The sequence below is a fragment of the Leptosomus discolor genome, chromosome 11, assembly GCF_034619465.1.
Source record: "Leptosomus discolor isolate bLepDis1 chromosome 11, bLepDis1.hap2, whole genome shotgun sequence".
NCBI lineage: Eukaryota > Metazoa > Chordata > Aves > Leptosomiformes > Leptosomidae > Leptosomus > Leptosomus discolor.
The window spans coordinates 14,840,736-14,866,073 of NC_141401.1; the positions used below are offsets into that span (position 1 = coordinate 14,840,736).

Consider the following 25,338-nt stretch of genomic DNA (forward strand, 5'->3'; position numbering starts at 1 on the left):
TAATTAACATACAGCAGTTATAGTACAGCTATTCATCCTCTGCTGTTGCAAGGCAACAAATTCTTCTTTAATTGAATTCACACAATGTTAACTTTCCACCAAGTTCAACCAAGTTTGTGGTGCTGTTTCTCTCTAGTATTGTTTCAAATAAAAACAACAAATAAGATACAATCAAGCTTCCACCAAACCTTAAATACAGATACTATTTAAGTGAACCCACTTAAAACTGGTACGTTCATACCAAAGGTTTTGCTTCCAGGACTCCATTTGAACAAATACACTGGAATCTTAAACAGAAAACAAACATGTTTATAGGGAGGATATACAGAGATTTATTTAATCAGGTTTACTATTTACAGTTGAGATCACTTTCACATACTACTTTGCTACTCTACAAGGCTACATTGTTTCCAAACCAATTTAAGATCTACAGTCAAACAGTTCACTCAACACATAAAACCGCTCTTCATAGAAAAATGAAATATTTCATTATAGAACAGTAGTGCATACATCATACTCCTGAAAAGCCAGCTTGTATTTTAAACGACTAATGTTTGAAAGATCTGAAGGTCAAAACTGCAGTGACATGACCCTAAAATTTTGGTTAGTCTTTTTTTTTACCATTTTATATATAAAGTATACTGGACTTCACTTAAGTGTTTTTAAAAAGTGACACTGGTGAGGGGCAAGATCGTATTTTTTTCTTCTCAAATTAAACACAACTGGCTTCCTTTGTACAACTTTGGCCAAAAGAGTTCCATGTAGTGAAGGTTTCAGAAATACTCTCTCTATATGCAGGAGGCAGCCAGTTAATGCTTAGAGGTAATCTACCAAAGTAGGCACACATCCTCTGACTTTCATATCAACCAAATTACACTTAACTTGCAAATGGTTCTGAAATTAGAAAGTTTACTAGTATACTAAAACATTTAGATACATGAATAGCTGGCTAAAACAGTGAAAGTCACAGGTAATTATATAGGTGTGTGTAAAGCTGAGTTGTTTTGCCCGTCACCAGTGTACAGTACGGCTGTCCTCATCTGTGAAAGGTGTGCTTTGACTATGCTTAGGGCAAGAAAGCTATTGCAGTAGACCTGTCCCAGTCACCTTCCACATAAGTGAGATAAGATTGAACTGTATGTTCCCATTCTCTTCTAGGCATAGGTTCCGCCAGTGATGAGAAGTTCATAGGCAGGATCCCGACTCCTCCTACATAGTACTATACAGGCACACAACATGCCCAGAAGCTATGGAGAAAAAAAAAAGAAAACAAGCTGAGTACAAAGAAGGTACTTCAAGAGATTTAACCTCAGCACAGAAATTGTCAGCATGCTTCATAAGACTGTCTGTAAGGTAAATTACAACCAATGCATTGTTCTTGAAAAAGCTTCATTTCCTGCTGTAAAAAGCAAAGGCCACGAGCTCCAGCCTTATTTTCTTGCAAGATTGTCTTTGACATCTCCACAAAAGTTTCTTGTCAGCCACTTGTATTCTGTCTCAACAACTCCAATGGAAGAAATTATTGATTTTATGAAAGGTACAGATTTAGATACCGTATCTAGTATGAAAAATCAAAGTGAAATTCAAATGCATTAGCCTCTAATTGCCATGATGAAAAGGAGCAAAGCTTTACAATTTTACGAACTTACTTCACCACTGAATCTCTTCCAAGTGCTCAATCTCTGTTAACATGTCATATTAGAAAGCTTAAGCCCAATGTGAATTATTCACTTTGAGACACTTTCCTGCTGTTAAAATTCACCGTACCATGACTATGGTGGCAAGTTCGTCAGGAATTTAAGGTTTGATCACCTTGCATACATTTACAAGACTTAAATCAGATGAATGCCATCAGGGATGTAGGGCATGACATCTTACAAAAGTTGCATGTTTACTGAAGGTAGAGTAAGACTGTACCTACTCAAAAAAATCAGGTATAGCGTGTCCTATGGTCTACAGTAATTGGCAATAGCTTCTATTACAGTAAGAGTATGGATTGATTTGGTCAAAGCATAGAAGTTTATTCAGACACAAATATTTCATGAGGCTCCTGTCATAGCTCTGAATTATAAAGCCTCACCCAGAAGGTAAATAAGTTTATAAAAAAACTAAACCAACCCAAAAAACCCCCTCGAACAGAAAGCAACCAAGAATGAAATGGGTGAGCAGACAACCAAGCGTACAGCTTGATACAACAAAACTCCAGTGAAAAGACAGCACTGGGACAAGAGGAGAAATGCTTTTTTAATAAAGTCTGATGCAAACTTCACATGTGTAACAAGTTTTAAAACTAAATGATGGCACATGCAACATAGTAGTACTCAAGACCGCTGAAAGACTGAAGAGAGAATGTTTTCAATATCCTAAGCCTAAATAAACAGTGATTAAAAAGATGCATGATGAAATTCTAGTATGAACTTTTAATTTCCTGGAACAGAACAAGCTGTAGAGATTAGTAATATCCTTTGTCTGCAGTGCGTTATCTGCTTTGGATCTATAGCAGAAACCAGCCCAGGTTCAAAAAAAGCATATGGAGAGTAACCTAGAGTATGGCACTTCAGCCTGTTGGTAAAAACAGCATCTTTCTCCACTCTCCATCAGTACTTGCGTGGTTCCAGTTCACAGATTAACTCCAATATACATTATATTCATGTCAGAGTAAGAGAAACACAGTTACACGAGAGAATGACTCTTCATGGGCAGAGCCCTTCTAAGTGAGGAGATAATACTCAAAATTAAAAACACCCTTAAGTTAGAATTGTGAGATGGAGAGTTTGTGGCAGTTGCCAGTGACTACAGAACTCTGAAGAAGGCTCACAGACTGCAAGTCAGAGACTTCATCTTTTTCCCTCTTCAAAATGAGGATAAAATGAAGAGTGTGCTGCACAAAAAACCTCCTTTAATAATTTGCTATAATTCATTCCAGTCATGTGTTTCAAATAAATAAAAGTAGCTCCATCGCATTTGCAGTTATTCACAAAGATAATCCTGATCAATGACTCACTCAAGACATTCAATTTATGGAGTTGTGTAAAATCTGAAACAGTCAGGTACTGTAATAAGAACTCATGTAATCAACTTTTGAGTTACTATTTAAACCACTTACATCCTTTTGGAGGCTAGTGAGCATATTCCTAGAATTCACTGTAAACACAGAAGTAATCCCTGTATTTCAACTTTCTCTACAAAAATTTATGATGTCATTTTTAAAAATACGCTAGCACCTCAAACTTTTTCTAAGGCATTTGATTCTGTTTCTGTTCAGTTGTTACTTAACATTATGAACAAAACTATTTTGGAAGTCTGTGTTTAGGAAGGATCCATGCATCCCACTCTTCAACTTTCAGAAACATTTAAACCTATCTGCTATGGTCAGAAGGTTTGTTTTGGGCTTTGTGTGTGTGTGGTAGTTTGTTTTCGTTTGTGTTCTGTTTTGTTTTTTTTTTTTTTCCAATTTTGCTAACTATATTCAATTTCTTTTCAAACCCGTTTGCTTTTTTTGGTACAAAAAGCTCAGTGGCTGTGCATACATGCCAAGTCCAGCACCTTGTAAATGATCAGTAACTACAAAACCTATCTATCAAGCAGCACTTCCACTGCACTGCAGTGCCTTCGCTCCCTTCAATCTGCCTCCTATTTATTAATAGTTCTGTGCTGTCACAGTGGTTGAGACCAGGCAATTATTGCACAGTGGAAGATCCCCATGGTAACTGAAAGATGAACATACCCAAAATTACTTCTATGCAGAAAAGACAAAGCTTTCAACAAATTCCAAGCTTTGCAAAAATTCTCCTCCCCTTAGTCTTTTAACTTTAAAGACAGACATTGTCAAATGCAAGCTATTAGAGGTAATAAACTCTGGACAGCCTTATTACAGAACATAACAAATAACAATCGGGTCAGAGCGGACTCTGCGCAGCAAGCATAGGAAAGGTAGTAAAATTCACCAAAAGGTAAGAAAAACATAATTACTTCTCTAAGTTTACAAGACACAACCTAGGTTACAGCTCATTTGCTGAAGTTTACATTCTTACCTCCAATTCAATTAGCCCACAGACTATTTTGCAGAGAATCAGGCTAAATACATACTAAAATTCTGTATTAGAAATACAAGGATGTCACAACTTGTATCTTAAGCTGCAGGAGGTAAGTAACAGAACAGTTTGAATACTGTTTAGTATCAACTTGAGTGAAACCAACATCTTTTTAAAACATGGGAATTTACAACCATTTGAACTGTGGAGCAAAGAACATGACCTCTGATAGATTTTAATATGATTACCGCTCAGTGAATATTACAAAACAGAAATTCCAAGGGTATTCCCAACACCCTGTATTCTGTATTTATCTTTATTCTATTAATTTTCTAAACAGGTATCACATAGCTTGTTTTAACTTTAAGCAGAAAGATTTCAAAGTGCTATACTGCAGCATTAGCAAAGAAATTTCTCTGATGTTCTTTTTTTCTTGACAAACTGTTTATACAATATGTACTTCCTGCCAACAGCTTGATTACTGACGTATGGAGACAAATCCAAAAGCACCCACTGCAGAAGGGATACAACTAACATGCTTGCCTAGAACTGATGAGCCAGGAATAACAGAAGGACACAAGCAGCCACACTTCCATTGCAAGCACGTGTCAGAAATCCTGGCCCAATCCCAGAGAGGATTAGAACTGTGCTGCATTTTGGGGCAGACCTATTAATCAACTTGCAAACTCCAAAGCCAGGAATAACACCTCCTCTTGGGATTCAGCTCACCCAGCCTCATTACATACTTTTTTTCCTACATAAAAAATCTGCCACAGTGATCATGGTCATGGTAAATAACTTTATTTACATTACACAAACATATTTCAGTGTTCAAGCAGACTAAATATTGCTTTAACAATTAAAATTTTAAGAATGGCAATTAAAAAATACCTTCCTTCAGAAGATTGAGCGCAGATCTCACCAAATTTAAAGTTCCATAGCTGAAGTAACCTGGTTCTGGACAGTTCAATAATATTACCGTATACAGTGTTACCTATGAGCATATCCTTGTATATCAGTACTTCCTCACTTACTTTTTATGATTACAGTAACTGCAAAAATTAAGGTTCATGTAGGAGACAGCCTGTGCTCAATTCTAAGTAGACAAGGTCTCCAGTTTAGTACCTCTTTTTTTTTTGCTTAAGTTCAGAAACTAAGAAACCTTCGAGACACAACACACAGCTCAGTTAAACAAGAGCAGAGCACGCCATCAAAAATCCTGGTGTATCTCCTGGGTGGTACTGACATTGTTCGTATGCCAAGAAGCATAGTTAAGCTGATGTACCTCTAAAATGGCATGAAGTATGAGCTATCAGTTTTAAAGTTGGACATCAAATACTGTGCAAATTCTTCAAGTGTTAAATGCCATCAAAGCACACTCATAATACAATTTACCATTTACATTCTAGCAGATTACTCCATGTAACACTGACTGTTCACTTATCTTCAAATCTAATAGATTATATCCACACAGTAGTAGTTTTCAGACCATGCATGGCTGAGTTCTATGTCAAAGAGTGTGACTGATGTGCACTTATCCCCCAAACCAAGTATGAATGAAAGGTACTATCCTGTAATAACCTGGAGAGCAGTTTAGAATTCCATCTCAGAAAAAGTTTAAGCTAAAGAATATTCTCTTACCTGAATAGCAGCAAATGCTAGTGCTGCCCAGATGACATACATCATAATCTCTTGGAGCTTCTTTACAACCAGAGCCTCACACCCCTGAAACAAGACGACTTCTTATATACACATCTGGCAATCACATTCAGGCACACCAAAAAAACCCCAAAAGCATCAAACAGGGCAGAAAGATAATCCAAACACTAAAAAAAGTCATTACTTAGTATGTCACAGATGAAACAAGGAGAGAGGTTTTTTCCTCTAGAAATCACACTGATTTCCTGTTAAAGCAAATACACCCAAGACTTCATTCTCCCACTAAAAAAGATTAAATGATCGTCAGCAAAAGTACATGGCTACATAAGTTCATACTTTGGCTGTCTCACCTCAGAATACAGGTCCATTGGGCGGGTCAAACTGCCAGTACAATTGCTGAGGGCTGCTTTGCAACAGCTAAGTGGCACACTGTTATTTTTAGTTTGTTTGAACCAGACAGTATTCTCCCAGTCTGAGTAGTTATGGATCCCGCAGCAGCGCAGCTGAAAAGACATGCAAGTAAAGAGGCAACGTGTTTGTCAGTCAAGAAGTGCAATGAGACAGCAATTCTAAATGCAATACCAAGAACACAAGCATATTAAGATTAGGCTACCTTTGTTATTTCAGTAACACAAATTATTTGACAATTACTTCAGCAAATCATAGACTGAGCATATTGTAAAGGGGCCTATAGCCTTAAATCATTTAAGATACTCCTTACAAAATACAGAACTGAAATGCCAGTTCTTGGGGAACATTCGACAACTCACTTTTCCCTCATGCCTCCCAGACAAGAGAAAAGCTTTATTTTTGGCTTAGAACAGCTCTATCCTTAAAGCATATAACAGATGCTTGAAAAAAACCCTTTGCTTTCTGGACATAGTTCTGGCATGAACCAGCATTTGCTCTTCTCACAGAACTGTGGTGCAGAATTAAAGTTCACTTTATATGGTCACGCGCCTATGTGGCCACATAGAAATCCTTCAGGAATGAACCAATTAAAATTAAATACAGTTCCATTCTGCTGACAGCTGATACCAAATTGCAGTCCTTGGAGTTTTCTTGTGTACAGTGCAGACTCCAGAGGTACTGGCCTAAGTATCAATTTACAGGCTTCTTGTCCTTTTTCCCCTTTCAGGAGGGATTTTAAGCAAAGAATTAGTAGTATGACTGACTTAAATGCATTAGACATTTAACATGTAAATATTAGACAACTCTTTAAATTGATGCAATTGTAAGAATATTGAAAGCTTCTGAATTTTCCTTAAGTCTAATCAGTTCTTTTACCCTTGAACCCAGAAGCTTGCAACACTGGCTTTCAGCTAGAACTGAGAACACTTTTTACTTCCAGCATGTTCTAGGCAAATCTGTGCAGACACAAGAACATTCTGCGACTTTCCCCTGCAGAAAAACATATTTGAATCCAAACACCAATTCATAGATAGCCAATTACACAAAATGCATCTCCCCATGAATGCCATAATTCTACTGATTTTAACAAAGTTAAGCTATTTTGTGACCAATCAGCTGTTTCCTAGATTTGTCAGAATAGAGGAAGATAAGCTACACAAGTAGCAGAGCAACACAGCATCTATGTTTTAAGGACAGAAAGGACTGTGTCTCGCAGTCTCACCTGCCTCTGTACGTAGTCAATAGCACGACTGGCTGCATCAGGATTTGTCCCATTATATTCATTGTATACTTTCTGAATACTGTGATCAACTTCATCCTCCACCTGAAAAGTATTAGGAAAGCATCTGCATTAGCACACTAACAGAAGTAGTACAGGTCTAAGCAAAATAATTTCACTTTAATCACAGCAATCCAACAAACCAAGGTAAGTCCCTATCATCTGAAATTAGCATACTTTTGTGGTACAGCTTCTTAAGATTCTAACTTGACTTTTTCAAAGATGTTGCTAGCTTGCAGCTAATGGACAAGAAAAAAACCAAAGCAGCTATCTTGCATTGGATTTAGACAAAGTAGCTTTGCAATTGTCTACATTTATCCCATACCTAGGGCTAAACTATAGCAGATGCTCTATCAACCAATGACTCCTCACCAGCCAGGAAGGGGAATCGTAAAAAGGAGAAGAGACCCATGGGTTGAAGTGAAAAGAGATTTAATGAAACAGCACTAATACCAACAAAAAGATACAAAGCTGTACTCAGCCCAATGAGTGTGTGACAGTCACAACTGACAGGAGAACAGCCCTCAGGAGCAGAGAGAAGCCAGAGGAGGAGCAGGAGGAGAAACCTCACCTATCCTCAGCCAACTTCCCCTTTTTGTGGAGAGCATACACCTCTCAGCCAACCTGGCTCAGCTGCCCTGGCTTTTGCCCCTCCTAGCCCAAGCACCTGGCTTGAAACTGCTAACAGCCTGCATACCATGGCTGGCCTAAGATTCTATCTCAGCAAAACCAGGACAGCAACATATCTTAGAAAGGAAATTGCTTTTATTATGACACTGTGGCAGACATTCCATGAAGTTAAATACATGCTCTTATGGAGAGCCCATACCTTTCCACTTCTTCCTACTCCTCCAAAGTTCCAAACCAAAACCAACATAACCATCTGGGCTAACTCATTCCATTTAGGACCACAAGGATGTAAGTCATACCACCTGCTCTTCCCATTCTGATTGAAGCACAGGTAAAGTCCGAAAGGCAAGGTCTCTTGGCTGACTATCCTACAGGGACCAAGCTCTCTGTTCAGGCCCCTCACGCTTCAAGAAACATTGATGGCAGTACATAGCAACAGCTACTGGAATAGCTCCTTAAGCTGCAGATGAGTCAAGCTGCTAAAGATGCTGTGAAGTACATCTGTTAAAAATGGATGCTACCCAAGAATCATCACTTGTCTCCTAAAAGGCATCTTATAGTGCTGCTTACTAGAACCTTTTAAGCAATATGTTTCACTGAAAACTGTTATTTAAATGCACAGAAAGTCTGGTGTAGGTGAACATTTGTACAATAGTAAGATTAGCTCTGCATTGATTTTTTTCTATCACATTCAACAGGAATTATATGCAAGGAATGCAATCTTAGGGCTGAGCATTAACTAAGCATGCAGATTCTTTAGATTTGCAACCTACAGTAGGAAGATGCTGCCAACACATCATTCCCTTAAACGCTTTAAGGAAGAATTTTCTGCAGCAATAGCACAAGCTTCATTCCCCTCCACCCAAGAATGCTGGTTATCTTTACAAGTAAATCTGTACCAAGACAGATACGAATAAAAGTCAATCTAGTCTGCACAGGCAACTTGTTTCAGACTAGTTTAAAATCAATTATTTGATGATTTAACTAATGTGATTTGTAACTCTCATTCATGTAACAAAACAGCTGTTCAATTTGTCATATCGGTTTTTAAATCACTTATTTCAGCACTTGCTTGTATATCATTTGGCTTATGGTTCAATTAGGGCAACATTACACCTGAAAGTCATGCAAATTACATACAATGCAAACAGAAGTCACTAGCTCTCACTAACTGGCAGGTTTTATGAAAAATGAAGAGTGAACTACTCCACCCAGGGGACAAAAAAAAGCCAGTAAGTTCTCCACCAACTGACAGCCTGTTTAATCCCTACTGCCATTTACAAAAAGCCTTACTTTTACTGACAAGGACCAAGTCTGGCAGATTGTGCTGCAGGTCAGTCTATCACAATATGACCCAGGCATGCTTCATGTTGTTCTGAAGGAGTCGTCTGAATTTGATCCACACACACAGGTTTACAGAGGCATGTTGAAAAATTAAGCGATTTGAAGCTCAGTCATTGTATCTTAACTTGGAAGGGCACAATACCACTTTCTTGAGAAAACATTATACTCTGTCTCACTTTGGACCAACAGTTTTGATGAACAACTGCCTGACTTCAATCTCTCCTTTTGTTTGTAAAGGAAGTTTGGAAGTTTGTACGGTTAACACTAAAGTAATTCTAACATAATTCAGGTGCCTTTTTTGAAAAACACACACACAGATCTATACATGCTATGTCAAACAACAGAACAAAATCAGCAAAACAGAGCTGTCTTGTTTATCCTGGCAAAAATAATGAGAAGTCTAAGCAGATTTCACCTCCCAGTTCACCGGTAATGAATTTATTTCTGACACTCCTATTGCACTTGAAAACAGTAGTTTTAAGATGCTAAGTACTGCAGGGAGTAAAAACCTGCCATTTTTTACTGACAAAACCCATCTGTCCCTTCAAAAGATTTAAGGTTTAGTTTTCAAATACCGACTCCCACAAACACCTTGACATGAGACCATGCTGCCACCAAAAAGAGACTACCTTCCTTCTTCCCCCAAGCTCTGACCCTGCATTACCTACAGCTCTGAAACTGTATGGCAGCAAGACATAAGTGAGAAGCTACAGGAACACGCAGCTGGGACCACCCAATTTTCAAGTGTTTAAAATACGTAATTTCAGATAGACTAGAGAAGAAAGATCCATGCATCTGCTTTTATCTGCTCTGAAAGCTGTTAACTGGAAAAGAGCAAGCCACTTTAAGACTAGAACACAGAAGAATAAGATGACCACAGCTTAGTCTGTATCAGATCCATGGTAATTCCTGAATAACTATACTGTAATACACTACGCTTCTGCAAGTACTGGAGCAGAAGGCAATCATTCAGGTCAACATCTAAATACTCAACACATTTCCCATTCTCCAGTAATTGTACTGTTCTCCTCAAGTGCTTCTAAGGACTACTTCCACTACAACCTTCAGAGTCCCAAATGATCTTTTCAGTGCACTGCCAAGATATCAGAGATGAAATGCAGACCATGAGAAAAATATATCCTGAATCTAAGCATCACCAATAGAGCATTTCTGTTGAAGCAACTTATTCTGTTAAGCCAGATCTATAAAGCATAGTTCAAGGTCCTCTTGTTAGCTGCTTACACAGACAGCCTTCCTTTGTAAACCAAGCAAAAACTCTACATTTTTACTGAATGATAGTCTCACCGTTTCTTTCAGGATAGCAGAAGAAAACAAGCACAGAACTAGTAAGCCCTGGGTTATTTGTATAAACACAGAAGGTGCTGTAGTTCAGCTTGCTATTAAGATATCACTGGAGTGTTCTAGAATGCAATCATACTACACATCACAGCTAAAAATGCTTTTTCTGCCTTTTTTTGGCAAAATTCAGACGTAGACATAACAAAAGCTAGCGAAAAGGTGCAAGTTAGACATTTCATTTCTTCAGGCTACATTGTGGCATCTCTAATACCATATGGTATATTTCTGCCACATATCATGCTGCTAGAAACACAATTAATTTCATTTTTCTGATCCTGCTTCTTAACTTCCATTAAACAAACAGTGGGAGAAGTCACAATTTTTTAGCCATAACCCTTATCAACAATCTGCCTAAAGCTAGCCAGTATACATTAATACATTCAATCTATTTGATTTTATCATTATGCATTGTTAGTTCGTATACTGAAACACAAGATGACATTTAAGTTACTGTGTATCAAAACAATATGCCCTGTGTTCAAATCCTGTGCAACCTAAATCATTTACAAATCAAAGCAGAAACAAATTAGAAGACCATCTGGAAAATGGAAAGGTATCAATTACCATGACTCCCCTCTACTGTTCAACTGTTAATGATATAGTCCAGCTAGGGTTTTTTGATCCTGAGAGAACTTTCTGCTTTTCTTTGAGGAATACTGATGTTCTAAACTTTAAGATATTGATACCTCAAATTAATCCACTTGGAGGTTTGGCTTTATTCCCTTAACAAATACCCATTAACAGTCCTACAAAATCAAATGCAGTAAAGACTACACCTCTATGTTTTGGTCACAGTTCACAACAAAATATTTACTGAAATTGAGAAGTTATTACCTTTGCTCTGTAGATGTATCCAAGAACCACCACCACAACTTCAGTGATAAAAACCAAGAGCAGGATGATCACAAACTGTAAAACACAATCAAGAGTGTTTATGCAAATAGTTCTACCCATTTACCTTCTGAAAGTCTTCATATAGATTTTTATTTAAAGTATTTAAAGTAATTTTTCAAGTAATGTTTTGATTTAACAGATCACTTAAACCAGGCAATTAAGTTGACCAAATAAGGCCAGAATTAACTTCATTCAAGAAACTTTAGTGTTCATAGCTTCACTAAGTAATAATAAGCTGCCCAGCCAGGCAAGTGCTGAGCATGAGGACTGAAAACACCATACTGGAATGCTTTAATCAAGCATTTCTTTCTATCTTCTTTCTGTTAAATAGGAATGTCACATCAAAGAGGCTACCCAGCCTGTTACTAAGAGTGTAGTAGAGGGACTAAGGGAATGTTTCTTCACTTTAAGCCCTCTAAGAACTGACAGAGACAGCAAGCTATGCATTTGCCTTGGTATATTTAAGAGCACTTTTAAAATAAACTGTTAAAGAAGTTTACACAGTATCCAACAACAAAAAAAAACCCCTGAAACTCCACCCCATGGGGAGAGTTTAAATGCTGGCCTCTCTTCTCTCCTACCTGATTCTCAAGCTCAAGTTCCTGTTAAAATGCTTGAAAACACTCGACAAAATATGAAGCCATACAGAAAAATATTTAGGCATCAGAACAACCCTCAAGTTAACCTCAATGCAAGATATTTAAAACAAGAAGGCTCCTGGCTCACCTTTGTCCAATTTCAGCTTTTCAACAACAGATAAAAGTGAGATTTAAAAACTGAGTTAATGATACAGTTTCACAATTTTTTAATTAGATGACCACAGTTCTAAAAAAAGGTGAAATTGAGGAGCCTGCTGCTGTCAGAACTGGTTAATTTAACACCATTATTCAGAACAGAAAATTGAAGTAAGATGTTCATAACAAAATATAAGGGGAAAACATTTAAGGCCATAAGACTAGAATAAACTTTAAAAAAATAATTTTAGAAGTCTATTGAAAGGGAAGGTGGCCAAATATACAACAGGCAAACACCATCATATAAAATCTCTGCAACTTACCGTAGCAAGTCCACAGCGACTTTCTCGAATTGTAGCACAGCACCCAATAAGTCCAATAATAAAAAGAAGCGTTCCCACAGCTATGATGATAACTGCTGGAATTAGCGTGTAGACATCTTCGAAGAAGTGATCATAGTCATCATATGTGATGAACACATAGGCTCCCACGTAGCACAGTATGCCTGCTGCTGCCTACAATAGATAAAACAACATGGTTAAGGGTCTTTGAACACCAAACCCTCCTCACAGCAAGGCTACTTTGCAATAATTATTTTATCAAACACCATAAAATACTCTTCCTCAGAAATTAGATTTTTTTTTTTTCTTAAATGTAGACTTCTTTGCTAGGTTACAACAATGTCAAGTAGAAACATTTCAAATGGAGGGTAACCAGCAGCTTTCAAACTACATTTAATCTAGACATTAACTATGACTACACTATGGAAATCTTTCAAGGCACGTAGTCAAGAAATGAGAGTAACTGCGCTATGAACACCAAAATCTTCCTCCCTATTCTCAAGTACTTCCTTCCCATGCTGTCAACTAAACTTTCTACATAGTCTAACATCCACAAACTGTCTCATACTTTAAAGAACAAGATTCCAGCCCAGCCAACCAGCAAGTTATTTGCTATTTGACAGTTTTTCACAACATGTATGCTGTTCTTTTATTTGCCATTATTTACCTACTACTTATTCTTCCATTTTGCTGATTACTACCTATGATTTAATGTTAGAAAGAATAGTTATACACATTACAAACTTTAACCTCTGCTAGGCAAAGATGACCTGCTAGAAACAACAGCCTTTCTGAAGCGCTCACAGCACTGGAAAGTCTGCTTCTAACAAACAAAGCAGGTAGGAACAAATACAAAACACCAATTAAAGGACAGAACCAAATACCTAAAGACACATATCTCAAAACTTTTAAGAGATGTTCTCAGAAGGATTGTTGTACAAAATGGTCTTTATTAAACAAAATCACTTAAAGTTACTGCAAATAAGACCTGTAGGATCAATCTGCCACTATATAGATTTAAAACACTACGACAAAGCACTTGCATCAATCTGATATGACCTTACCTCCCTTACAGTTACAGGATCCCAACACATCAATACCTTCATTAACTTTACTCTGAGCAGACCTAGTGAAGGACAGACAGTTATTGCTCGAGGAGCCAGCTAACATACATTTATTTCAAAATAAAAGGGCCTTATCAATTTTTGCTTTGCAAATGTCTTTCATAACACTTGTTGCAGAATGAAACAGTCCTGCTATATATTAAAATGAAGCATTTATGTTTAATTGATTCACAATGATGGACCATATAATTTCAGTATTTCATGATGCACTTTCTGGTGTCCCAGCACAAGGCTAAGTGAAAACAATCCACTCAGAAGATGCAATGACTAAGCTACAATCTGCAGAACTTTGTTTTGCTGTAAAGGGTAGTGTCCCTGTTACAATCCAATCCATGTCCTGGACACAAGAATTCACTCAACTGGAACAATACACACTTCAGCTCCGATCTGAGGAAGAACATTGCAGGCTGCCTGCAGTTCCCACCCAGCAGCCTTGTAACTACCCCCATCCCTGCACTGCAAAGAGGAGGGCAGACAGACACACATACAGCTAGTTCCAGTAGCTATAATGCTAGTAGACTGGGTCATGCTATTGTAGAATCAAAGAATCAATTAACAATTCAGACCAGGAGGGACCTCAGGAGATCATTTAGTCCAATTTCCTGCTCAAAGCAGGGTCAACAATGAATTCAGACCAGGTTGCTCAAGGCTTTGTGTGAAGTCTTGAAAAATCTACAGATGGAGATTCCACAGCCTTGCTGGGCAACCTGTTCAGTGTGGCACAGAACAAGAGAAGCTGTAAGACGACTGGTACCTAGTATTTCAGCACTGTTTGCTACTGTGTACCGCAATATCACTGGAACTACTTCCTATAAAACAATACTGCATAAACACTACTAGAATAATACTTTACACATGGAATATTGCCTGTAGCACTTTGTTATAGAAACACTATGTCAAAGAAAAAGGTATTAAGAGCCAGCCCAAAAGTACCATCAGTTCTGTGTGGAACTGAGCAATATATTTCACCTCTCTGCCTCTCCTTCTGCAGCGAAGGTAAGCATCTACTCCACAGGAATTTTAGAAGTATCCAGGAGGCTCACATTCATCCAATAAAAGGCGCTACGTAGATATAACAGTACTGACACTGAAAATTCAGTAACAAGTCAAAGACCAACAGCAAGACATCTCCAGACAAGAAAATCTGAAGTGATCAAGCTATTACAAAACCGCCCCTTTGCGCAAAAGACATTGAAATGCTAATCCAACTATACAAATCCTGCTATGTTACGTACAACATGGCAAAATGCAGACATACAATTTCTGTACACAAAGCAAAGATTCAAAGTAGTGTCGCTGAACAATGGAAATACATTAACTGTTGCCTAGCAATGAAGCATGTGAATGACAGGACAGTGATGTAATCACCCATTTCGAAGAACTAAAAAGCTTGTTAGGAATACGGTATATTGCAAGGTGGCAGATGACAAAACAGCTGTGGCTGGCACGACACAGAAAATATACCACAAAACTGAAATCAGAACCATTTGTGAACACCTTTGTTCTTCCTCTGTTGTGTGAAATTTAAGTGATTTCCTTCTTTTCTCAGAAAAATCTGGTTCATAAACTTCATGAGCGCATATATTTAAATATATTTGAAACAAAAAAGTTTAACCTTTAAACCCCCCCCCGTTCACAGGTGTTACCTTTCCTTCCCTACTTTAAGAAGCATATGCATTTTAAGAAACTTTGCTCTTCCAGTATTATGCCAGACAAGATGAGTCTGACAAGTACAGAGATTAAATATTGTCTCAGAAACTAAGAAAAGCCACACACTGTGCTTGTTTTAAAAAAAAATATTTTGTAATGACTATTGGAAAAGCAGATTTTTCTTCAGACTTCTCAGATTAAAGCAGCCTGGTCTGAAGACTTCACTAAATCCTTTACACACACTGTACTATAACGACTAATCAACCATGACATCATCTGGCCTCAGGTTTTGCTTCTAAAGAATGTTGCAGAACTGGTGTTTCTGTGGAAGAAACTACAGAATTTGAGGAAGAGCAGTGTGCATTCATATGTCTATAAACCTTGAACTAGAATCATGAGGAAGCTGAAGATAAAGACATTGCCTCTACTTGATAAGGTATCTCAGAACCACTTCAACAAACGGGGCCAAAGTCCTGAAAGCACAGGTGCCTGCTGCAGCTTTCACAAGTTTTAAAAGCTATGAAGATTAAAACTCCTTTCCTGTGTGTCACCGTTTAACACTGTGTTTGAACAGGTACCATACCTAGTCCATCACACAATGAAAACAGCAACACTACCGAGTTAGTTTACAGTGAAAAAAAAGTTTCAAATGCCTTCCCCGTTCCTTTCACATATCTACAAGATGCTTAATGTTTTCTTCAGCCTGCTCTAAACTTGGAAGGGGGGTAGTCTCTAAATCGGCATTTTAGCTGGGATTAGGAAAGTGCTTTTGAAGCAATAATTTTTGCTCATCTTCTGATGATTTTCACTTACTACCTTTTGGTTTGCATCACTGAATAGTCTTAGGAGTGTATATCAGGACTCTCTTTTGATGAAACCAAACCAGAAGATGAGTGCATTTACTGTGCGAACTGCTAATAGGTCAATGGGACCAGACTAGCCTGAGGTTCTTCCTCCCTCACCACAACTCAGTAGTTTCAACATCGGGTCCTTAGCACAACTGGGTTTTGTTCCACCTCCATAGTACCGTGTTATATGTGAATGTAAATAAAGCATAAATACTGTGACTATCAAGACAAAGAGCTAGTTTTACCTATACAAAGTACGCAATCTACACTGATCAGTGCCACATCAGTTAAACACACATTTATTACCTGTTGCAACCCAAGAATAAAGTTGAAAATGTGGGTTTTTTTTTTTAAAAAAAAAACAAAACAAAAACCAAACCAAACAAAAAACCCAAAGACAAAAACAACTAAAAAACACAAACCCAAACCCAAAAACAACCAAAACAACACAAACCTCCAAAATCATTTGCTTCTCAAAAGTGGAATCATCTAGAGAAACTGAAATCTGTATCTTTGATACAAGGGTAACAAAAAAAACCCCATAATCAAAGCCTCAATGCTTATTATGCTGCAGTGTAAACAGTACATCTGCAAAAGTCCAAACTCGCTCGAAGATACTTGAATAAAGAGCCACCACATTTACAATCACGCATTTCCTATCATTAAATGGAAGCCAAATACATGAACTGTGCACTGTTCAAATAAGTCTTTGATAAACAGCGCTTGAAGGAAGAATTGTCAAACTTGATCTGCTCAAGGCTCTGAATAGAGACGGCAGCAGCTCCTGAATCTGTGCCAGGTCACATGCACGCTCTAGGGAGGCGAGTGGTTATTCAGCACTCACACATCTTTTTAGAGTTGTTAGCATCTAACTTGTACTACTGAACCTGAAGCGGCACACTCTTATTTTAGGATGAATTAACCTTTAAAAAGACTGACAAGACAAGCACAGTCAATAAAGACAGCTTGTTGCAAAAAGCTTGAACAATTAAACACCCTTTTCATCAGAGGAAAATTTTAAAATTACACAGAGCTCATAGTACAGAAAAAGCTCGCTATTATTGCTTTGGCATGGACCTCTTAAGGAGTTAATAAAAAAGTGAAACGAATATGCAAAGAACTGGATGGAAAACTGGAAGGCACAATCACACATGCAATGATAAACATCACAAACCATTACAGAAAAGCGTATTTAAAATTTAGGGTTCTCAGACTGAGGAAACTTGCCCCCCACCTTTGGGCTGGTATAATACAGCCTCTTAAGCCCATGCCTATTTCACAAAGTCAGCTTTCACCTTTCACATGCATGCAGGTATACAAGGCTACACACTGTCTAGATGCACCTTGAAAGAGTTTGGGTTTTTTTGTTTGGTTGGTTGGTCGGCTTTTTTCCCCCCAAGGAAGCTGCAAACACATACCAAGAACTGTTTTCATGTTTTCAGTAATGCTCACACACTGCAGGAGTTTAAAAACTAAAATTTTATCTAGCTAAGATGACAACTGTAAGATATTTAAACTACTTTATGTTGACCATTTATTTATCAACCACAGACACTGCAGCTCCATTTACAAACTACTGCTTCCTAATACTACCCTACTAACATTGCTCACAAACAAATCTGATGAAAACTTGTTCAAAGATTTTATGTTTACAAAGCACTGTCCTTCATGTTACTTTTGCTGTTTACCTTGCTATTGCATTTCCTTCACTTTGGGACCCACAAACCAGAGTTATTGAATTCATTTTCTTTGTACTCTTTTCATTAACTAGGCCAAAGAATAATACTTGTCCCTTTAGAATCTCCATTTTATTCAGTTTTAAGAAAAACTGATACTCCCTGAAAAAGAAAATGAAGGTAGCAGGAAAGTATTGTATGTTAGGAGAAAACATTTACACCTGATGTCCAATTAGATAACAGGAATATTTCACCATTTCAGTAAGGACATCTGCTTACAAATTCCTACTACTGCCAACTTTACCACTGCTGTCTGGTAAATTTTGGTAGTAATACAGATACCACTCTAAATCCAATTATTGTTCATTCTACTACCAAAACATCTTTCAAGACTGGGATTGTAAAACACACCTATGGTATATTCAGGTAGACCATCTGCATCACCTTTGATAAAAAGAAGCAAAAAAAAAAATCTTCCATGCTAACAGTCCCTCACCTTCTCTGCCTGGATCCTGTCCTAGGAACATCTTCCCAACCCATGTATTGCTTTCCTTATGTTAAACTTCAGTATATCTTTGATCTCAACCACCTTTCCAGTCTGATGCAAACATGTTTTTGTAAAAAACAAAACAAAACCATACACTTCCAGAGAGATTTTTAAGAGTCTAGTTATATCAGTGTCATTCTTCATAACAGTTACCTTTCTCCATCCATACCAATACCTGAACATTTCTCACCCGTAAGTAGGGACACTGGTATTGTGGTTTGCCACCCAGTTTTGGGGCTTCTTAGAGCAGTATCTTAAAAAGTGTTTTTTCAAACTACTACTCCATTATTTGACTACTACTATATTTCTGACATTTTCAGTTCCCTCCAACACTAGAGTATTCATAGCCTGACTACTGTCAGATGAAGAGTTTTCCTGATCTGCTTCTTTAAGCTTTTCTGTTAGCTTTCTGTCCTTCAAAATTTAGTTCCTCAGATTTAACTTCAAAGACCCTATAGGATTCTTTGCTGTTTATTTCTCTCTTACATTATCTTCAGCACTTCGCTACTCCGTATCTCCCTCTCCACTCCCCTCCAAAACAAATACACACCAACACTCAACATTATTTTCTCTACTTGCTTAAAGTGGTGCCCATCCACCTTAGAACTCAAAGGTTTCTTGGCACTCTTCTACTTTGCTCTCATCGATAATAATTTAACCGGAACACTGAGCTATAACTGTATTAAAAAAATTCTTTGGGAGAAGAAAACTAGCAATTCCATTCAACTTCGTAACATAGAAATATTTTAAAGGCTTATGAAACAAAGCCATGCAAAATTCAAGTAAGCCAGACCACTTTGTCTAGACTAGTCAAATTCAATTCTGTAACACTATGCCTGCAACAATAAAGCCTTCAAATTCAAATGCTTCTGCAGCTAAAGCAAAAGGCTGAGCTAGGCTGCTTTTGCGTTTGGCTTTACATATTTTAAGTATCACTAATTGCAAGAGGCAGTGCACCAGCAGACTGAGTTGGTTGGTTTTTTTTTTTACTAGAAGAGATGTTAACAATATAGCCATTCTTTACACCTATTTAGTTATCAGGCTTGTAATTTGACCTGCTGCTCCACAGATTCCAGGCTCCTTGCCCTGCACAAGAACAATGATGATCACTCCACGCTTCGAAGTTTCGCCAGGTAAATCGGTATTTCAAATTCCATGCACTACTCAAAGATATCCCATTCAGCTTTCTAAGTTGTTTTTCCTTCTGTTAGGTATTAGCTCTAATTTTAAGCACAAGACCAGATGCAAAAGATCCTGAAAAATCTCAGGCAAAGATCTGAACTCAACCTGTAAAGAAACAAATTATACTACCATGTAACTTAAAAGCAAATCAAAACCTTACCAAAAATCAGGGCCTGTCCCATGTTTGCTACATGAAAAATCGTGTCCAAACATTGTAAGAAAAATCACTCAGAGAGGGCACAACATTGACTTAAATCCTAATTTTTTAATTAAAATTTGTTTATGCACAGGATTCCAAACCATTACACAATCCTGCACATACACTACCTCCACTACCATAGCAGCAGCAGCACAAAACATTCAACTGTCACATCCAGAAGTGACTGTCCTTCAAGACAAAAAAGGCTTCAGTCAAGTAATCCCTGATAGGCAGCCTTTGGGATCATCTGTCAATTATAGTCTTTGATCACCAAAAAAACCTCTCAAGAAGTTCCCTCATTACCCCAGCTTCTGAAGTCCAGATGATAAACAATTCTCAAGCTCCCAGTAAAACAGAATAATTACTTTGTTTATTCCTACATGTAAGAGAAAGTGAGCTCTACTTCTCTTGGTTTTCTTTCTACCACTAAATTTCAACTAGTTTTCCCATTGCTGCATTTTCTTTCCTCTTTTCTACCAGAAACCCAAAACACACTGCATACACATTGATAGCTACAGGTCCTCTTAAGGATGGCACAAATAGTTCTTCCAAGATAATACTACGTAATTTCTAATACTATGGTTACTGTATGGTGGTGAGCATGCTTAAGTTGTAAAGTGAGCACGGAACTGTAGAAAGCATTCTTGCTATACAGAAGTGAAGCCTTGAGATTTCTTCCAAATAATCATACCAAAGAATCTTTTATAATAGCTTAGCCAAAAGAACTGTAAAATTTGTGATTTCAAGTCAGTTAAACAATTGCAAGAGCAACTTAAATAGTTCGCAACTACTGAGTTGAAAGTATTGCAGAAGCAGAGTTCATTCCTTTTCCCAAGGGGCAGGACAGAGGTGAAGAAAAAAGCCTCAAAGCAAGCACAGAGTGTTAGGTATTGTTTTAGCAGAGCAGGCTGTCAAAGCACGTATATTCTTCAGGAATATAAAGTAGACCACAAGCATCTCTGAGTATTTTATCCTTCTATCCTATACCCTAAACATTAGCCTGAAAATATTTCCCTAGCATTTTTGTCTTCATCTTATTTCTTCAGACTGCTTTCAACTGCATTATACAAGCCACCTGATGAAGCCTTACATTAAGAGTTCAGAAAATAAACACATCTGACAGTAGGCTTTAGATATTTGTTCCAGGTACATTTATTTCTTCCTCTTTTGAATCAATGCAGACTTGTACTTTAACACAAGTTGATTTTAAAAAAGCATACAATTCTCAAATATTTTATGATCATCTTTTATTTATAATTGGCCATATTCAACATTTCATCATCAAGATATCAAACAACATTTCTGATTATCAACTACTATTTTAACTCTTTTTTTAAAACTATAGTTTAATTTTTTCCATCATATCAGTCATTCTAATCTTTCCACACTGAAAAAGCCACACCACATCCTAAATCTTCAGACTGATCAATGTCGTGATTTCTAGCCCACCAAAAGTATTTCTGAGAACGTGTACTAGAAGTTTCATTATTTTATTTCTAAGATGTACTGCCTTTCACATCACAATTACTTCCTATGCAAAACCTTTCCTTAAAGAAAAGAACTTGGCATCATCTAAATGAAAATCTAAACCAAACAGACCTTGTGCAAACTTAAAACAAGATAAAGGTCAACAAAACAATTGCTTTTGCTTTCCCATTTATCATTATCTACTCCAAAACTAATTAACAACAACAAAACACTAAGAAACGTATTAACCTGATCTGTATTCCTCTGATCATTCTAAGAAGGGCAAGTTTTAACTGATGCTTCTTATCATTGCACTTCTTTGTAAAGTACCTTTGGGCTTAAGCACTCTTTGCCACATTATCCAAAGTTTCATGCAACACCTATATCAAACTCCTCTTGTCGACTACTACTCACGATGCTGTTCTCCTGCAGTACTTTGTTTTTAAGGCAAAGAGTTTTTATGTGTGTCTACAACAGATGTACTTGATGCTTCACAACCCTGCAAATACAACTCAGCTAAACCGTGGAAGTACCACATCAAAAACTTGGGAAGGTGTGTAAAGCCCATCCAGTTATCTGTATGATAAACGAGCACCTGTCCTGCTGTGAGAAGAAGATAGTTTCCACAGAAAATTTTCTTAATAATTACGAGAGGAATTTTTTTAGCATGTAGGAATGTACAGTTAATGTAAGAATTTAACAGGATGTGAAAAAAGTTTTCATAAGACTATATAGAAACAAGATGACTTTTTTATAGTGTCACCTAGAAAATTTAATAAGTAGTAGAAGACTTTTCAAAAGGAGATGAACTTGTAGAATCACTGGCAAACTGTGTAGAGTTTGGGTTATTAAAGTCAGCAGTCACAGATGATGAATGAGCGGGTATGGCTACGACCTGTCGGCAAGCCTGATCTGCCTGTTTCAGAAGGCTTGAAAGAATTTTTTTTTTAAAAGCTACATCCTAGACTAGAGAGTATAACAAAAACATCTCTGCTTTTTCTTCAGCAGCAGAAGTGATAATTTTTTGAACATCTCACATTCACAAGACAGCTACCAGAGCACTCTGAACATTCACGTCATCCCACAGATATTACACCCACGGTGGGGTGGAGTTACAATTCACTTTGATCACCTACTCTTGCAGAACTTTTGATAGCAAACTATGCAGAAGCAACTTCCTATTACTACAGGTGACGACGATCATAATACACAAGATTTATATATGATAACCTACAGAAACACATTAAATTTATAAAAGCAATTAAAGGAGGTTTCATAGTTACTTGACCAATTAGAGGCAGTTATCTATTGTCAAGTCTCAGTGGAAATCTGGATGATCTAATTATCAAAATTGGAACTACATATGAATGACAAACAAAAGAGTTCTGTAACAGCACAGAATCGATCATATTGTCAACTAGATGGGCACCAAATGTTAACATACAGAGTCAGCTCAGTTAACAAATGAAACATGCTACAGCAAAGGTTGGAATTTTTTCTCTTTTGCCATCTAAAAATAAAGATGTACTGCTTTTGATGAAAGTATGCACATTTCTTATTTTTAGGCTATAGCTTGATAAAGAGGAAAACTTTGATTTTTCTTATTCTCACTTTTAGAAAGCCTGCCTCATTCTCCATGCAGCTGATGATCCACAAGGTTGTTCAAGCACAAGCAACCCATTACCTATCTACCAAAAAGCAATCAGCACAAGTTGACTTCTTAGGCTGGAGACAGTTTACAGAATACAAGACTAGTGACATTTCAATTTGACATGACCTACATCCTACCTAAATACAGTCTGACTACTTTAAGTCAAGCTTGTCTCAAAAAAAGTCATTAAAAATTGTAAAGTGCTAGATTCAACATTATACAGAAAACTTTGTACTGACACTGTTTAAGCTGAGTAATTGCAAACTTCGACATGCAACTAAATTACTAAATGCAGCAAATAAAAACAATACCTCTAAAATACACAAAATATGAAAGCTATCACTAAGTTTTTGGAGTGGCAGTGAAACTGCATGCAGAATGTGTTCATTGATTCAAAACAGCCTAATTTTTATCAACAACTAAAGAAAAATCTACTTCAAGATGCCATCAGGAATACAACTCACAACAACTACATGTCCAGTCAAAAACTTTAAGTATGACATAGCAGCTACTAAATAGCTTTTTTAATGCCATTTACAACTATGCATGTAAGAAAAAGCCACACCCAATAAAGCAGATTCCAAGCAATCGGCTGTACTAAAAGGTTGGTATAATTACCTCATACTTCAAAGATAAAGAACTGAGCCTATACACCTCAGTTAAAATTACAGACTCCTAATATGCACCACTTAAAGTCAAATACGCCTCACATTTACTGCTCATCTCTCTGAACAGCTGTATACACAAATGCTGGTAAGACTGCACAGATACGCATTTTTGCTCACCACGACTCATTTTTAGGCACCCATGAGAGACATTCCTCTAAAAATTTAGACAAGAACATTTATCCTGTAACACTTGTTACATTTTATACAGCTTTCAATATTAAATGATATAGCTATATATAGCTACATTTTTAGGTTCTAATATCCTGTTACCCACTATTACTTTTTCAAAGCTGAAATCTTTTTGAACAGCTGGGACAACAGGTCTTCTGTTCCTGGAGCTGTGATCACAGGATGAGAAATGCAGTAACTAAATTCAGAAAAGGAATTCTTAAAGTCTACAGAATATTCTTTAATTCATTTTCATTTACTTAGAGTTATGGTGTTCTGACAAGCCAATTATTACAGTGAATAGAACACCAAGCTATGGCCTGTATGTCCATCCTGGGAAAGGTCGTTTACAACAACCTACTGTTCCACCAACCCGGGTAAGCTTTTGTCTTACTCTTCGCACGACTAGTTGTAGGAGGCTTAAGCGATGCATAAACGTTACAACACAACTGTGGTTACTGGAGAAAGTGAAATGTAAGACTTACTTTTGGAGTATTAAGTTCAGTGTATTTGTCCCAAGTTTGTGTTGAACATATGAGGAAGAAAACAGTGCTCCATACTTACTAATAAGCATTTGGGACGGACGTCCTTAAAGTAGAAGGCCAAAAATTAGATGGCCATCACAGTGCTACAAAAATTAAACTGGCAGAGACCTGAAAACCTCAATAATGCAACTCAAGCTGTATTCAATTACACAAGCGTCTCTACCTCAAGATCTCTAATGCTCCTTAAACCTTTACTGCCAAACTACTGAGGCAAGAGATTCAGCTTCATCCACCTCCGAACGTGGGGAGGGGGACTGGGAGGGAAGGGACTGCGCCCAACGCCAACACACGGAGCCCCGCGAAGGAGCACAAGACGCCTGTGAAATAGAAAACGTTTAAACACAAACTGGACCGGCGAGACGGCGCTGAGGGGCTCACAGCTACTGCAGTACGTGAGCGAGAACCGGGCATCGGCGAGGCGGCCCGGCCCAGGCCCGCAGCGCCCCCAGGGCCGGGCCTCGCGGCACGGCCGGCCCGGGCCCTCCTCTCACCGCACGGCTGAGGAAGAGGCGGCCCCGCGCCCGGAGCCCCCGACCCTCCCCAGCCGCCCCCGGGCTCACCCAGAAGATGAGGTTAAGGAAGACCAGGACGGTTTTGGAGGAGGTGATGCCGCACTGCCCCATCGCGCCTGCCGCTGCCGCCCCTCAGCCTCCGGCCGCCCCGCGCCGCTCCGCTCCGCTCCCCTCAGCTCCGCTCCGCCACCGGCCCCGCCCCACGTGACCCAGAGAAGCCGAGGCGGCGGCGCGGGGAGCCTAAGATGGCGGCCGTGTGCGTCACGTGGCGGGAGGGGGCGGAGGAACCTAAAATGGCGAACCGCTCCCCCTTAAAGGAGCCGCCGGCGCGCCCGGCGCGTGGCCCGCGCGTGGAGCCCTGGGAGGCGGCTGCGAAGCCGCGCGCGCTGCGGGGGTCTGTCCTTCCCCTCCCTCAG

The 25,338-nt window shown here is 38.3% G+C and overlaps 1 protein-coding gene across 2 annotated transcripts; it reads right to left on the reverse strand.

The window, feature by feature from the left end:
* Positions 1–271: 271 nt before the first annotated feature.
* On the reverse strand, positions 272–25,041 carry TSPAN3 (tetraspanin 3). 2 transcript variants are annotated; one of them, XM_086471472.1, is made up of 7 exons: positions 24,971–25,041; positions 12,668–12,859; positions 11,551–11,625; positions 7,327–7,428; positions 6,044–6,196; positions 5,676–5,759; positions 272–1,247 (listed from the first exon to the last, which is right to left on the reverse strand). In XM_086471472.1, exons 1-7 carry the CDS (start codon positions 25,031–25,033, stop codon positions 1,155–1,157), a joined length of 762 nt encoding a protein of 253 aa, XP_086327598.1. In that variant the 5' UTR covers positions 25,034–25,041; the 3' UTR covers positions 272–1,154. The 2 variants fall into 2 exon arrangements, with proteins under 2 accessions (XP_086327598.1, XP_086327599.1); XM_086471473.1 differs by lacking the exon at positions 11,551–11,625.
* Between the last annotated feature and the right edge of the window lie 297 nt (positions 25,042–25,338).